The following is a 16,143-nucleotide window of genomic DNA, read 5'->3' as shown; positions in this document are numbered from 1 at the left end:
TCAACCTGTGTTGTTTTCACATCTTACCCCAGAGATCTACAATGGTGCAGGCATTAATAGAGAAGCATCCGTGTCTGAAAGAGTCCAGATTTTTTATTGGAAAATATCAGTGGCAGCAAAACATGGCTAGAAACCACTGGACAAAATATAATGCTCCAGCAAGCCCTGAAGTCTTGATCATCTCACTGAAACACAAACTGGAGGATGAGCAAAGAGTTGCTAAAAATATCAATAAAACAAAGACAACATGCTACCCAAGCCTACCTCAGAGCATGAGTGAAAGGAATATAACTGAAGCCATACCGGCTCAGAGTCACCCAGTTTAACAAGGTTCATGTCAGGTTTTGAGGAACCAGGAGCTGCCGATTAGAACTTGGTTACTGGAACAAAAAGGTGTAAGTAGACAAGGGATAAAAATAAGGAACGGTTGGAATGCTATTACACAGGGATTGATGTGGGAACAGGATATACAATACAATACAATACAGTTTTATTTATATAGCACATTTAAAAACCCGAAGGCACACCAAAGTGCTTCACAGTAATATGGATATGGGACCTATGAATTCTTTTACATCCAACATCTAGAGTGTTTCATCATCCAGAAGATGCAACTGCTATTACAACTACAAATTAATGATGTACAACACAAATGCTATGGCAAGGGGGAGCCAAGACGTCAGGTCAAGGGTGAGATGTCATTATCCTCGCCCCCTGAGATTTGGTATCAAGTCCCAAGAACGACTGGTACAATGAAGGCGTTGAGCCAACCTGAAATTGAAGACAAACTGGAAAACTGGAAGCCTGGACCCTCCGTGGCCTACTACAGACTACAGGTAACTTCTGAGAGGCTCCTAGAAGATGTGATTGCAGCATTATGGACTATCCCTATTGTGATCATCACTGAAAGCAACCAGCTGATCTATACCAGGAGACTAGAGGCCAAGATAAAGGCAGCATGGAGGGAAGTTAGCCCACTATTGGAGCCACAGAAAGGTGTGACGAAGAAAGGGATGCCTAAGAAGTACAGCAAGCGGTTTATCAGTTGCTAGTTGATCCTGTTCAACAAGGTTACCACAGTAATTTTCCTGAACAGGATCCAGTAACTTTCACAATGGCAGACATCCAGGACAGAGTCTCCAGTATGAAAAGTTGGACAGCACCAGGCCCTGACATGATTCACAGCTACTGGCTAAAGAAGCTAACAGCACTGCATTAGTGTCTGACAGGACAAATACCCCCCTAGGGGGGGCGCAGAGCCATTGCAGGGGGGGCGTGGTGTGAAAAGGGAAAAAAACAAAACACTTGGACACTGCCAGCACGGGGCGCCCACACAAACGCAAAGCAGGAGATGAAGCATCGCTGAATATGTTTCCAAACCAACTTCATTCTAAGCCAAAGACTAGAAAATATGGTGAAGCATATCTTCCCTTTGGTTTCACCTGCACAAGTGCCAAGGTAGGTCTCCCTACAGAATTGGTTTTCCCTGTGTCGGGAGCAGCGCTGGGCTCTTCAAATCATGGACAAACAGTATCCCACATTCTTGATTTTTAGTTCACAAACACTTGTTGTAATGACTAACTACTCCTGACATTTTGGAGATGTTAGCTCTTTATACAGTAAAGTTACGGCGGGCTACAAATAATATCAGGCTGATCCTGCCACAATTTGTTCCCCCTGTTCAAATCACAGACAAACAGTATCCCACAGTTGTTTATGTTTTTGAACCCATTTTGCACAGAGAGGCATTTTTGATTTGATAGCAATGTTGAATATTATTACACAGGAAAAAACAACAACTACACGTAAAATAATCACACCGTGACGCCTCTGCCTTTGTAAATGGAGGGACAGTAACTGCGTGTGTGTATGTAAGCGTGTAAAACCTGAAGACAGTCAGATTAACAGTATTTCGTCTCTATCTGCCATTCTGCAATTCATCTCATGTAAACAATAACGTGGCGCACAGCATGACATGAATAAAGGCACATAACTTTGATGTTGCGTGACGAACTCTGTATTCCTCGTCCACACGTAAACGCAAAAAAGGAGTTTTTTTTAACTCCGTTTTCGGTGATTCGAAACGCCGTTTACGTGTGGACGAAACAGCTGCGTTTTCAGAAATACCCGTGTAGGTGTGGACGTAGCGTAAAAGAGTTATTTATAGTTTATCTTATTACTACCTGTAATGTATTGCAGATTATTTGTATTTGCTTAATTGCTTACTAAATGTTAGAGGTGAGAAATAAACCGCAATGGAGCAAAATATGGGTGTGTGTGGTTAAAGGATGTGTTTGTGCGTGCGCGCGCGCCCGGGGAGGGGCGCGAACATTTTTCTTGTAAAACAAAGGGGGGCCTAGCAAAAAAAGTTTGAGAACCGCTGTGCTGTGCTGGATGAGAGGAATTCGGAATGGCTAACTTAAGGCCCAAGAACGATCAAAGAACAGAGATCAGTGAGTATATCAGGAAGACAGCCACAACTTTTAGGTGCTTAGTAAAAACTGGAAAAGGAGGGGAGCAAGAACAGGAACCATCATGGAAGGACAGACGCCTGAAAGACATGTACCACCACCAGACAGAAGAAGTGGCAAGAAATCTGACCAATGGCTGGAAAAAGCTGGATTGAAAAACAGTGCAGAGCCACTAATCATAGCAGCACAGGAACAAGCTCTAAGTACAAGATTGATAGAGGCCGGGGTCTCACAATTCAGGCAAGACCCCAGGTGCAAACTGTGCATAGATACCCCTAAGACAAGTCACATAAGGCACATAAGTGATACATGTAGCTATACCAAGTGATACCAACATCAGGAAAAAGAAACAAGAAAAGCTTGAGAAATACCAAGGGCTGAGAGATGGGCTGGAGAGGAGGGAGAATGGAGGGTGAAGGCAGCAGTGGTCTCCATAATACTTGGAGCACTCGGGGCAGTGACCTCCAAATTGACTGGCTCCAGCAGATGACATCCAAGATGTCCATCAAAGTCTGGTCCTATCACCACTCTCTACCAAGCTTTACAACTTCATCCACAATTTCGCATAACTGACATCCAACCCTTGGTCTGACTGAAAAAGATTTTTATCACCCAGCTTTAAACTCCTGATCCTGTCAGATGATCCCTTCATCTCCAAAACAGTATATACATACTTCAAGATTTCCCTTACTACATTTTCCTTCCTATCTGCATCATAGTAGAACAGCTTGAATGCCTGATCTTGCTGTCCTTCCACCTGGACAGATAATTGATCTACATTCCTTCACTCCATCACATCAGCCAGCTCACTTCCTTTGCCAGTCGTAGTCTCTGTATTTAAAGTCTCTACTCTGACCTCCACACTCATTCTTTCTATCTTGCTGCCTCCAAATACCCCTCCCCACCTTCTCTTTTTCCTTTGTGTTAGCCAGGTGTAGCACAGTTTCTGTCGGCACCCTGCCATAGGAGGTTGTTATTAACCCATACCCTGACCAATGCAATATGGAAATTTCATTCTTGATGATTCAAATGTATAATTTGGCCAAGATGTATGCTCTTCCTCACATAACACTCCTGATTTATCTGAGCTTAGGAGTACACAGGCATGTAGCCATAAGAAGCTTTTTATCAAAAGTATAAATGTTCTAGCAGGAGAATGAATGGCTGCCAATGGAACTGGGTCACTTGTGTTTATTGATTATGTGACTGCTCATAGAAGTGAATCTGAAGTGTACAGATTTACACTGGTTTAGCCGGATGCTGTAAAACTGATCAGATGGCCTTTAAAGTGCACACGGATAATGATCCACACAAACTGCAAAAGCAACCCAGGAGTTTCTTAAGGAAAATAAATGTGATATTCTTCAGGTGGGGATTTGTTGTCCATGGCTCTAGACTTCAGGCAGACATTGACCACAAAGGAATTTTATATTAAATAGAAGCCTTATTTTTAACAGTATGTTACCTTTTTTTTATTATTATTTTTGCTGACCCCGTAAATGGGGGGCTATGTATAAAACTGGTTGTCAGAAAATAAGCTAAAAATCAAACATGGTACATCCAACTGCCAACAATACTGGCAGTGAGATGGGGCATTTCTACACTCACTAATTCTTTTTTTATCCTTTAGTTTAAAATTAGAGATTTAAAATGGGGAATATTAATGTTTTTTAAAATACAGTGATAAGTACCGTATTGCTAATGTTATTTGATATTCTCCAAGAGAAAGCCCAAAGTGGGAATAAAGAAAAAAAAACTTTGCTATGACATAAAAACAAAATATTCACTAGCTGTCTCTTGATTGTTTTCCTCTGTGGCTTCACTGCCCACCATTACATCAGGATCTTACATAAGAGCCACAATCAAACATGTCCAGAGGGACAGCAGAACAGCAACACAAACAGAAACAGTCACTAGCTCTGTTTTTACCTACAAGCTCCTGCACTCTCACAGGAATGACAGGCAGCCAATTAGGCCTGAATGAGCATGCAGAAAAACACTGAAAGAAATAAAGTAAAAGATCATTTGTGGCCCGAGGCTGGCATTGCATGGATGGTGAAAGATTAATGCTGCCCTTCTGAAGAACTAAAGGCTCTAAAGGGACGGAGAAAGTGACTTTTCTTCTCCTCTGAAGCACTAACAAAAAAAGGGGGGGTTCTAAGACAGCTCCAGGTGACAGCACAAAGAAGCAGAGAATGGCCAAGGAGGAAGGAATCATAAAGAGGAAGTCAAACATATTGTAATGCCAGTGACACAGAAGTGCTTTCACATTGAAACCCAGGTTTCCCTTGCTGTACTCATTGTTTTATAAATCATAGCAAAATATATCACAGGTCACCTAAATGTGCCCGTTGAACAACCACACTTTCTCTATGCAGTCCACACTAATAATGGTAACAATTTAATAATAAACAATAAAAGTTTTCCACCCAATACCTGGGTCCCATTAGGTCCCTCTTGTTTTGAACCTAACTGCCTATGACATCAATTTTTACAACATAAAGCAAGAAATTCCCATCTACTGCCTGCATTTATAAAATGGCAGCTATCTTGTTATATACATGTAACCTGGGGGACATTTAGTAACTCAGAGCATTTGAAGTGATCTAAACACCCAAACCACTATTTGAGATGTTGTTGGAAAAAAGATACAGAACGTTACCTTCATTTTGTAGCTTTTTGATTTTGTTTTTTAAATATCCAGATTTTCCACTGCAGGTGAGACAACAATGCCTCAGCACACATTCCTCACCAAAAACTCAAAGCAAAAGTAGATCATGGAGAAACACACCTGAGTATGCCCAGTAAGTCTCTTCAGGGGTGGCTCTTCGAAGTCGTATCTCACCAGTTCTTTGCAAACCTTGGATAGGGCCTTCTGACTCAGCTTGGCTTCCTGTCAACGCTGTGGAAGAGAAGAACACAGGAACAGGCAGGTTAGCATAAACAGCTTCAGGAGCACCGTCTGGATTCCAGCTGGGTAGGATGACAAGACAGCTGTGTCCTTAGCTACCCTCCACACAAACTGTCCAGTAGCCACACAAGGAACAAAATTCAACAATGAAGGAAAACTATGCTGTGGAACTTAAAACTGTCCCTGCCAGCAGTGAAATATTCCAGCAATCGGTGTTTTCACATCATGTGATAGTGTTGAAAAATCTAAATGTGTGCCCCTTCTTTTGATATATATAATAATAAAATAAAGATATTTGGGGAGATCTTGAATGATTAATGATTCATGGATTACTGGTTCACGTTCGAGGAAAGTGTAAAAGGTCTACAAAACAGCCTATATACTTGGTACTAGCTTATGCAACACAATTGACAACCTCATCAGAAGGGTGGCCCAGATCTGGTCCAGTGGACAGAGCAGTGGACACAAACAGTGGTACAATGGCCCCTTTTGATCGGTACACTTATAACATATGTCCGATACATTAGGATCAAATTTATTTAGTTTTGCAGGGGAGACATATGTTTGCATTATCCAGTTAAATTGAGTCATTCTCAATCGGGTGTTGATGGTTTGGGTGTGTGTTATTTTACTCCACTCGATGGATGAAGTATCTTCTTGTAAGTCTTGTATCCACTCCTGTCTCTTACTGTCTGAGGTGTCTCTATGCTTTTCAACCAACATGTTATAAAACTGAGTGACCAGTCTTTCACCAAAACAATTTTTTGTAACAAGCTTTTCTAGGATGGAAAATGGGGGCTGTTGCATTGAATTATTCAATCGAGCCAGAATAAAGCTTCTAAGTTGTAGATATTTGAAGAAGTGTTTCTGAGGTACATCAAACTTTGCCCTCAACTCGCTGAATGACATAAGATTATGATCCTTATATACATCTTGTACTTTCACTATGCCCTTATGCAACCATATTTTAAAACCCATGTCCTTATGTGCCAGAGTAAAGAGCTCATTACGTCAGATTGGGGAAAAACAGGATAACCCCATGGGATCATCCAGTATTTTTTGAACTGTGTGCCAAACCACAATAGAATTTTTTACAAAGGGATTAGTAGTATTTTTCTTTAAATTCTTAAGCGTTGTTGAATATATATAATTATCCAGCGCCACACCTTTTGCAGACAGTTTTTCAATTTCTACCCAGGGCAAGAAAACGTATTTAGAAAACCAAAACATTGTGGCCCTCAGCTGAGCAGCCCAATAATACCATTCTAGGTTTGGCAACTGTAGCCCTCCCCTATCATAGGGCAAGTAGAGGAGAGAGAGTCTAAGTCTTGGCTTCCTGTTGTTCCAAATAAAATTAGAGAGAAGCTTTCTGGTTTTTGGGGAAAAAGAAGGAGGCGGGGCTAGTGGAATTGATTGAAAAGCATATAGGAATTTGGGTAATATGGTCATCTTTATTATGTTTATTCTTTCCAGCATAGATATAGGCAATGTTGTCCATCTGTTGATCTCTTCCACCAATTCTGCTACCATGGGTTCATAGTTGGTTGAACTAAGTTTGCTTATAGTTGGAGTTATTCTGATACCCAAGTATCGAAATTCTTCTGCGGCATTCACAAATGGGTGGGATACTAATGGTTTCCTCCTCTCATTAACATTTAAAAACATAATTGATGATTTTTCTCTGTTCACTTTGAATCCCGAGATTGTACCAAATTGATTAATCAATTCCAAGAAAGCAGGGATTGTTTCTGCAAGCTGTGATAGAAACAAAATAGTATCATCAGCATACATTGCTATCTTGTGTTCAATATCCATGGTCTTAATGCCGTGAATTGAGGTGTGTGATCTAACCGCTATCGCCAGTGGTTCCATGGCTAAAACGAAAAGAAGAGGCGAAATTGGTGACCCTTGTCTCGTACCTCGAAACAATTCAAAAGGGTGAGAGATCAAGTTATTAGTAGATATCATTGCAGTAGTATCAACAAGTATTATTTTGACCTATCTACAAAAATGTTCACCAAATCCAAATCGTTTAAGCACCTTGAGCATATAGGGCCATTCCACTCAGTCAAATGCTTTTTCTGCATCGAGAGCTGTTTTGCACAAAACCACTTTGGTCCGTATGTATAATGGCAGGTAGTACCCTTTCTAGTCTCATCACTAAAACTTTTGCTATAATCTTTGCATTGGAATTTAAAAGTGATATGGGTCTATATGAACCTCGTTCAGTGGCCTCTTTGCCTGGCTTTAGAAAAAGAGTGATCAGAGCATTTCGTAATGAAGCAGGGAGACTCCCTGTTTTAAAGGATTCCAAATACACATCCAACAATGGGGCTATTATTTTCTCTTTAAATAGTTTATAAATATCTATCAGGAGCCCATCTGGGCCAGCTGTTTGACCTCCTTTCATGCTTGTGATGGCATTAGAGACATCATTCAGATCCAAATCCTTCTCCAAAGCAATTTTTGTATCTTCAGAAATACAAGGAATGGTCAGGCCATCAAGGAAACTATTTATGCATTCAGAGTCAAGTAAGACGCCTGAATTATATAGCGATTTATAATATGAGACAAAAGAATCATTCATTTCTGTGGGGTCCGTAAGTAATTCTCCACGTTCATTCCTAATTGTATTAATGGCCCTGTCAGATTCAAGCTTCTTAATCTGCCAGGCCAACAATTTACCCGGCTTTTCACCCTGATCATAAAAAGTTTGTTTCAATCTAATTAGACTGTCTTCAGCTTTAAACAAGGACAGCTCCTCATATTCTGCTTTAAAGGTGAGTAGCTCCTGTTTTGTTTGTTTCGAATCGTCTTTAATAACCTCTCTCTCAAGTTCTCCAATGTTAGAGTCCAATTCATTCATTGTCCGTCTGAATTTATTAAATTTAGAACTGGTGACGCTTATCATTTGTCCTCTAATATATGTTTTAAATGCTTCCCATCTGGTGGTTGCATTGGTTTGATTTTTATTGATTGAGAAGTATAGATCAATGTGTTCTCCTATGAATTTTATAAAGTCAGAATCTTGTAACCATTTAGGGTGTAAGTACCAGTTAAAAGAGTGTCTGTTCACTTGTACAACATTATAAAATCCCGAGACTGGGGCATGATCTGACAGAACAATACTATCGTAAATACAGTCAGTTACACTAGGTAACAAAGATGAGGAGATAAGAAAAAAATCTATTTGAGAGTGGGTTTTAAATGTTGAAGAGTAGCATGAGTATTCCCTTTTGGTAGGATTCTGAGTCCTCCAGGGGTCACAGAGATTCAAATCTTTTATATATTGAAGTAGTTTCTTTCTTGTTTGCGAATGTGAGGTATCTGTCCCTGACGAGCGATCAATCTTCGGGTCTAAGGCACAATTAAAGTCACCTGCCAATATTATTTTACCAGTAAGGGTGGCCAATAACAAAAACAAATTCTCAAAAAACAATGGGTTATCATCATTGGGGCCGTAGACATTAACTAAATTTATATTTTCTTTCAAGAAGGTACACTGGACCACCAAAAATCTACCCGCTCTGTCATAAATAGTGTTATTTACCTGAAAGGGCACTGAGATATGAATTAACACCATAACCCCTCTAGAATGAGAGGGGAAACAGGACGCTAGTACTTTGCCTGGTCATCTCCTTTGTACTTTCACCAAGTCGTTTCTGAGTAGATGGGTCTCCTGGATAAAAACTATTGAGGACTTCAGATGCTTAAGCCTGGCAATAACCTGCTTTAGCTTAGTCATTTTTACCATCCCCCTTACATTTCAAGAAGTAAATTTAAACGTCTTATTTGGAGTCATCTGAACCAAACAATACTCATGATTGTATCACTTAGTATCTTTTTTTTTTCTTAAAGTTGAGAGAGATGTTGTTGATTTCCTATGTGTGTTACATAGGGGAAGCACCAGTAAAAAACAACATGTTTTGAGGAGTATTGAAAAAACAAACAAAAAACTGAAAATCTGCCATAAACAAATCCCCTTAGCTGTCACCCCGAACCAGACAGCCCTCCCTCCCTCCCCCTGACTTTGGGGTGGTGTTACGTGCACGCACCGCTCCAGTGTAAATAAGGGAGCGTGTAAGACCACACCAGCAATCTTAAAAGAATAAAATATAACTAATAAGTTCTTTATGTCTCCCGGCGATAGTAAATATTTTCACGAACATGCATATCTAAAATGTTCATTAGAGTCTCTCCTGCAGCTTATAGCACAAGTAAAGAACCCATTACTACTGGGGACAAAGGAGCCAAAAAAAACCAAACAAAAAGCAAAAAACCCCACCACCACCACCAACAACAACAAAAATTGTCAGACCACATCTGGATCCCCTTCAATTTGCCTATCAGCCTCGTCTCGGAACAGAGGACGCCATCATCTACCTGCTAAATCGTGTCTACACCCATCTGGACCAGCCGGCGAGCACTATGAGGGTCATGTTTTTTGACTTTTCCAGTGCTTTCAACACCATCAGGCCGACCCTCCTGGGTGATAAGTTAGCAGCGATGCAGGTGGATGCTTCTCTGGTGTCCTGGATTGTTGATTACCTGACAGGAAGACCACAATATGTACGTCTCCCACAGTGTGTGTCTGACAAGGTAATCAGCAACATAGGGGCACCACAGGGGACTGTCCTCTCCCCCTTCCTCTTCACCCTCTACACCACAGACTTCAGCCACTGCACAGAGACCTGCCATCTTCAGAAGTTTTCTGATGACTCCGCGGTGGTTGGATGCATCAGCAGGGATGATGAGACGGAGTACCGGGCTGTGGTCGACTCCTTTGTCACGTGGTGTGAGCAGAATCATCTGCAGCTCAACGTGGCAAAGACCAAGGAATTGATCGTGGACTTCAGGAAGACCAGGAAACACTTGACCCCTGTTTCAATCCAGGGGGTCAGTGTTGACATTGTGGAGGACTATAAATATCTTGGAGTACACATTGACAATAAACTGGACTGGGCTACAAACACCACAGCACTTTACAGAAAGGGCCAGAGTCGTCTCTATTTTTTGAGGCGACTGAGGTCCTTCAACATCTGCCAGAAAATGCTCAGGATTTTCTACCAGTCTGTTGTGGCCAGTGCAATCCTCTATGCTGTTGCATGCTGGGGGAGCAGGCTGAGGGTCGCAGATGCCAACAGACTCGATAAACTGATTCCGATAGGTCTGGCAAAAACAAAATCTCCCTTCTGCCACAGGTAACTTTGCCTTTGGCCCTGGCTGCTCGCATCACTCGGATTTTATCCTGAAAGTTTAAAAACTTTGCGGCCAGCCGGGCAACCTGTGTGCTCTTTCAATGTAGAGTGGTGTCGGAAATGTTTCAGGTCCCAGCGCCTCAGGGAGCCACTTCTCCAGGAAAGCCACTGCATTATTTCCTTCCATTTTCTCCGGCAAGTTAACTAGTCGCAAGTTGGATCGGCGAGAGCAGTTTTCGAGCTTGTTCAGCAAGCGCATCAGACTTGTTTTTCTCCGAGTTAACTGTGTCTTCTACGTTGCTAATTCGCACTTCTGCTTCATCCATGCGTGCTGAGAAATCCTGCACATCCCTCTTAACATCCTGTATGGCTTTCAATTTTCGTGGAAAAGTCATTTCTGATCTCGTCGAGAATCTGAATGACATCCATGTTGTGGGCCGTTTCAGTATTCTCACCTACGCTTGGCTCAGGACTAGCATCTTCTGCTGAGTTAGCTTGACTACTTGCATACGATACGTCATCGTCCTCATTTGGAGAAGGGTTAGTTTTAACTTTATTTAGTGCCTTCTTCGCTGGCATATTTTTGCGTGATATTATACTAAATGGCCACAGGTGGTAAATTTCACTGTTCGTGGAGTAGAAGTATAATTTTAAGGATTTTACGCCAGGAGCTCACCAAAAGCTGTATGTTCAGTTCAGCGCCATAGCCACGCCCCTGAAGAAGGCTCTCTGTAGGGAACCCTTGCCCCACATTCCTAACTTTTCACTTCCTTTCATCCTACAGTCTGATTTCTTGAACAGAGGGCTGGGGGCCGCTTTGTCCCAGCAGGTGGGGATCGACCACCCGGTTACACACATTAGCCAGAAGCTGTTAGAGCAGGAAGCCCCGTAAAGCACCACTGAAAAGGAATGTCTGGCAATCCTAGTGGGTGGTTGACTCCCCCTCTCTATTACCTCCTGGACTGTCCTTTCACCTTCAGTTCAGATCATGCCCAGCTGCATCCAGTAGCTCCATTGCATGATCGCCCAGATCACCTGCTGGTATGGCCTTTTAAGTTCAAGATGTTTTATATGCCGGGGTCACAGATGGTTGTGGTTGATTTCCTCTCCCTCTTGTTGGGAGGGGGCTGTCAGCTAGTCGAGTGATGGTGATATGTGGCGGGGTGTTGTATTGTGGCTCAGCTTCATGGGAGGGGTGGAGCAGTGGGTTTATGATTGTGATATGAGGGGAAGCTCACCAACACAGCTGACCCCCACCATCTAATCATGCCTACCCTACTTGAATAAAATGCAAGGACCTGACAAGTGAGCTGTGCTGCACTCGAGTAAGGCAGCTGGAAAGCTGCACAAGCAGAAAAAGATTACTACACTGTAAACAAAACATTCCTGTGGCAGCAACGCTGTGCCCTTTGAGGCCTTTCTATCACAATCACATAACATGAAAATCTTGGAAAGGCTGATTCAACACCAACTGAAACTTGAGATCAAAGACAAATGTGATGCCAGGCAGTTTACATACAAACAGGAGAATGACCCTGCTTCAATCCTTTTCACATTTTACACAGCAGACTTCAAATACAGGAATACTCGAATGACATTGCCAAAGTGGTGTGCATCAGAAATTGACAGGATTATGAACACAGGAATCTTGTAAAAGCCTTCGGTGACTAGAGTCACAAAAACCGTCATTTTTAACACCTCTAAGACCAAGGAAATGACAATAGCTTTCCGAAGATTCCCCTTTCCAGCCTGTGAAAGTTTGTTGGGGTGGAGATAGAGGTGGTAATAAAACTATACAGATATCTAGGTTTAAACCCACATAACAAACTAGACTGGTCCCTGAATACAAATGAACTATACAATAAGGGGCAAAGTTACCTGGTGGAAAGATGCACCATAGAGATGTTAGAAGCCATCCTGAATAACTCGGATCGCCCACTTTACATCATCTTCATGGAACAAAAAAACCCCCATAAGTACTGGAAGACTCCTCTGTCTTCGTTGTAAAACGGAGAGATACAGAAAATCATTCGCACCCACAGCCATCAGGCATTTCAGTTCTCATACAAATAGCAGATGAACTATGAATTTCCCCCTGAGATCTTATTTTTATTGTCAAAAGTTTTTTTGTTTGTTTGTTTGTTTGTTTGTTTGTTCTTTTACATTTTAACCAACTCAACTTTGTTTTAAACTTCTGGCATCATAACAGGACACAAATAAAATAAAAAACACAAAAATATGGATGCCTAAAAGCCTGTGCTCATGTTACTATGACAACAGTTCACACTCTGAGAACACAGGTTTTAATTGTTGTTCATTGCTGCAGTTCATTGGATCCATTTTACTTGTCCATCCATCCATCCATCCTCCAGTGCCCCCAGAGTCGCAGGGGCGCTGGAGCCTATCCCAGCTATCTTAGGGCAGGAGGGAGGGTACACCCTGGACAGGTCGCCAGTCTGTTGCAGAGTACGCCTTTTTACTTATATAGTGCCAAATTGCATGGTTTTTTTATTATGGAAATTATTTTTTAAATTAATTTAAATGTCATTTAAAAAAAATTACTTTTAATTTAGTGAAGAGTCAAGATATGTTTTATAAAACACTGAACCTTTTGTTCATTGTACTACAGGGTGGGCCATTTATATGGATACACCGTAATAAAATGGGAATGGTTGGTGATATTAAAGTCCTGTTTGTGGCACATTAGTATACGTGAGGGGGCAAACTCCTCAAGATGGGTGGTGACCATGGTGGCCATTTAGAAGTCGGCCATCTTGGATACAACTTTTGTTTTTTCAATAGGAAGAGGGCCATGTGACACATCAAACTTATTGGTAATGTCACAAGAAAAACAATGGTGTGCTTGGTTTCAACATAACTTTATTCTTTCATGAGTTATTTACAAGTTTCTGACCACTTATAAAATGTGTTCAATGTGCTGCCCATTGTGTTGGATTGTCAATGCAACCCTCTTCTCCCACTCTTCACACACTGATAGCAACACCGCAGGAGAAATGCCAGCACAGGCATCCATTATCCGTAGTTTCAGGTGCGGCACATCTCGTATCTTCACACCATAGACAATTGCCTTCAGATGACCCCAAAGATAGAAGTCTAAGGGGGTCAGATCGGGAGACCTTGGGGGCCATTCAACTGGCCCACGACGACCAATCCACTTTCCAGGAAACTGTTCATCTAGGAATGCTCGGACCTGGCACCCATAATGTGGTGGTGCACCATCTTGCTGGAAAAACTCAGGGAACGTGCCAGCTTCAGTGCATAAAGAGGGAAACATATCATCATATAGCAATTTCAAATATCCAGTGGCCTTGAGGTTTCCATTGATGAAGAATGGACCCACTATTGTTGTACCCCATATACCACACCAAACCATCACTTTTGTTGTTCCAACAGTCTTGGAGGGATCCATCCAATGTGGGTTAGTGTCAGACCAATAGCAGTGGTTTTGTTTGTTAACTTCACCATTCACATAAAAGTTTGCCTCATCACTGAACAAAATCTTCTGCGTGAACTGAGGGTCCTGTTCCAATTTTTGTTTTGCCCATTCTGCAAATTCTGTGCGCCGATCTGGGTCATCCTCGTTGAGATGCTGCAGTAGCTGGAGTTTGTAAGGGTGCCATTTGTGAGTAGCTAATATCACGAAACCTAGCAAGCAGTTTGCTAACTGTAGCATGGGAGATGGGTGGTCTCGTAGGGTGTCTTGCATTGAAATCTGCTGCAATGACCCGGTTACTGCGTTCACCAAAAGTTGTATCCAAGATGGCCGACTTCTAAATGGCCACCATGGTCACCACCCATCTTGAGGAGTTTGCCCCCTCACATATACTAATGTGCCACAAACAGGACTTTAATATCACCAACCATTCCCATTTTATTACGGTGTATCCATATAAATGGCCCACCCTGTAGAGTTTTTGATACAATCTGACACATTTCTACACAGTGACACCTAATGGCCACTTTTGGTACAATCACATCTTGATATCAACACATATAAGCATTGAACAATTCTTTATTTATTTATAGCTGACTATGAATAATTATGATCAACACAAGTTTTGGACTAATACCCACATGAACAAAGGAAGAAAAACACTGAGACCCCCACAGACAACAAGCTGTGTAAACAATGTGCTTCAGTAAGATAGGCTGTTTCAGTTGCGATACACAACAAACCAGTACATAAAATGAAATATACTGCTTAAACACTATTATGTTCACTGTGAAAATTACATAGTTCTGTAGCAGTTTTGGGTATGAGTCAGCTTCATTTAATGCAAGTTAGGTCCCCAGCCTTGGAAGCCTCAAAGAACTGATTCTGAGTCCACGTCATCAGGTTTGCTAAAAATGGGTCAAACCTTACTTATTGCACTTTTAGATATTATCTTATGTTGTCGGATGTTTTTTGGCACGAAATTCTGTTTTCTTGTCGAGTACAGCAATTTATTGTAACATGCAGATCTTCAGCTAAGTTGCGGGGGCTCCGAGGTGGTTTCTCATGCCCTGCTGTTCTTTCCCCTCTCTCCTCCTAAAAGTGTGTGATGTGATGACGTGTGTGTATAAGCTGGCTGTACTGAACTTATTTTTACATAAACGAGTTTGAAAAAATAAACTCACCTGAGCTGGCAAAGCAGCAGTCTAGTTCTCTCACAAACACATCGCAAAGACTGCAGCAGCATAAAGCATCGGGCCAGACCACGTGAGTGAATTTGCACAGGAGAACTGCAGCATGTATAGGATGAAGAGGTGTGCTGTACAGGGTTACAACTACTACAGGACTAAGAAATGAATTTACGCACTAGACAAAAGAACACTTGCTAATGACCATGGTTCCATCACTGCAGTGTTGAGTTTTGCTCTTTGCTGGTATATGTGCCGTTGGGCCTCAGTAGGGAATCGGCATCACAAACAGGAAATGCCATTTTGACTGTGACTCTGTGTTTTTGTGAGTCGGATGTGAAATGAGCAGAGTAAGGACATGTCATGTTGTAGGGAAGATTTAAAGGCTCAAGATGACCCCCCCCACACACACACACACACCTCACCCCCCACCCTGGGTTAATTGGTGTGTGTGTAAGCATGCCTCATGTCTGTGAATGCCAGTGGGAGGCAGCTCTATGGCTTTTCTATGAATTACATTATTGATTCCCAATACTGCTCAGAATAGCAAATGTAATTATGTCTGGACCTGTCTCTTACCCCCTTCTTCATCTTCACTGAACTTATTTTCTTTTTCCCTTACCCCTTTTGTTTCTTGTCTTTCACTCAGTTCCTTTTCATCCATTTGTCTGTTGTTCCTGTCATCAGTAACCTGCCTGCCCCCACAATCACACTCTCCAAAGCCCCACACATGCCATGATTTCAACACTGGAACTGTTCTGCAGCAGCATCACCAGTACCACTCCACAGGGCAAAAAGTCTTCATACTAGTGATTTTTTTTGTGCCAGATTTCCTTAGCAAACCAAATTCAACTGTTTCCAATGTTATTAGCACACTGAATGGTGTGCTAATTTCTACAGGCTTTTGTGGTAGATGGTCTCG

At 41.9% G+C, this 16,143-nt stretch overlaps 1 protein-coding gene across 2 annotated transcripts in view; it reads right to left on the bottom strand.

Annotated features, from left to right (window-relative positions):
- The window catches only part of LOC134628176 (receptor-type tyrosine-protein phosphatase gamma-like), a 470,111-nt gene that overhangs the window by 362,287 nt on the left and 91,681 nt on the right, over positions 1 to 16,143 (bottom strand). For both annotated transcript variants that reach the window (XM_063474903.1, XM_063474904.1), the window contains exon 2: positions 5,263 to 5,373. In XM_063474903.1, coding sequence (XP_063330973.1) covers positions 5,263 to 5,373 — 111 coding nt within the window. The remainder of the gene's footprint in view (positions 1 to 5,262; positions 5,374 to 16,143) is intronic.

This window comes from Pelmatolapia mariae, linkage group LG5 (assembly GCF_036321145.2).
Source record: "Pelmatolapia mariae isolate MD_Pm_ZW linkage group LG5, Pm_UMD_F_2, whole genome shotgun sequence".
NCBI lineage: Eukaryota > Metazoa > Chordata > Actinopteri > Cichliformes > Cichlidae > Pelmatolapia > Pelmatolapia mariae.
This window is presented reverse-complemented; position numbering and strand designations above follow the sequence as displayed.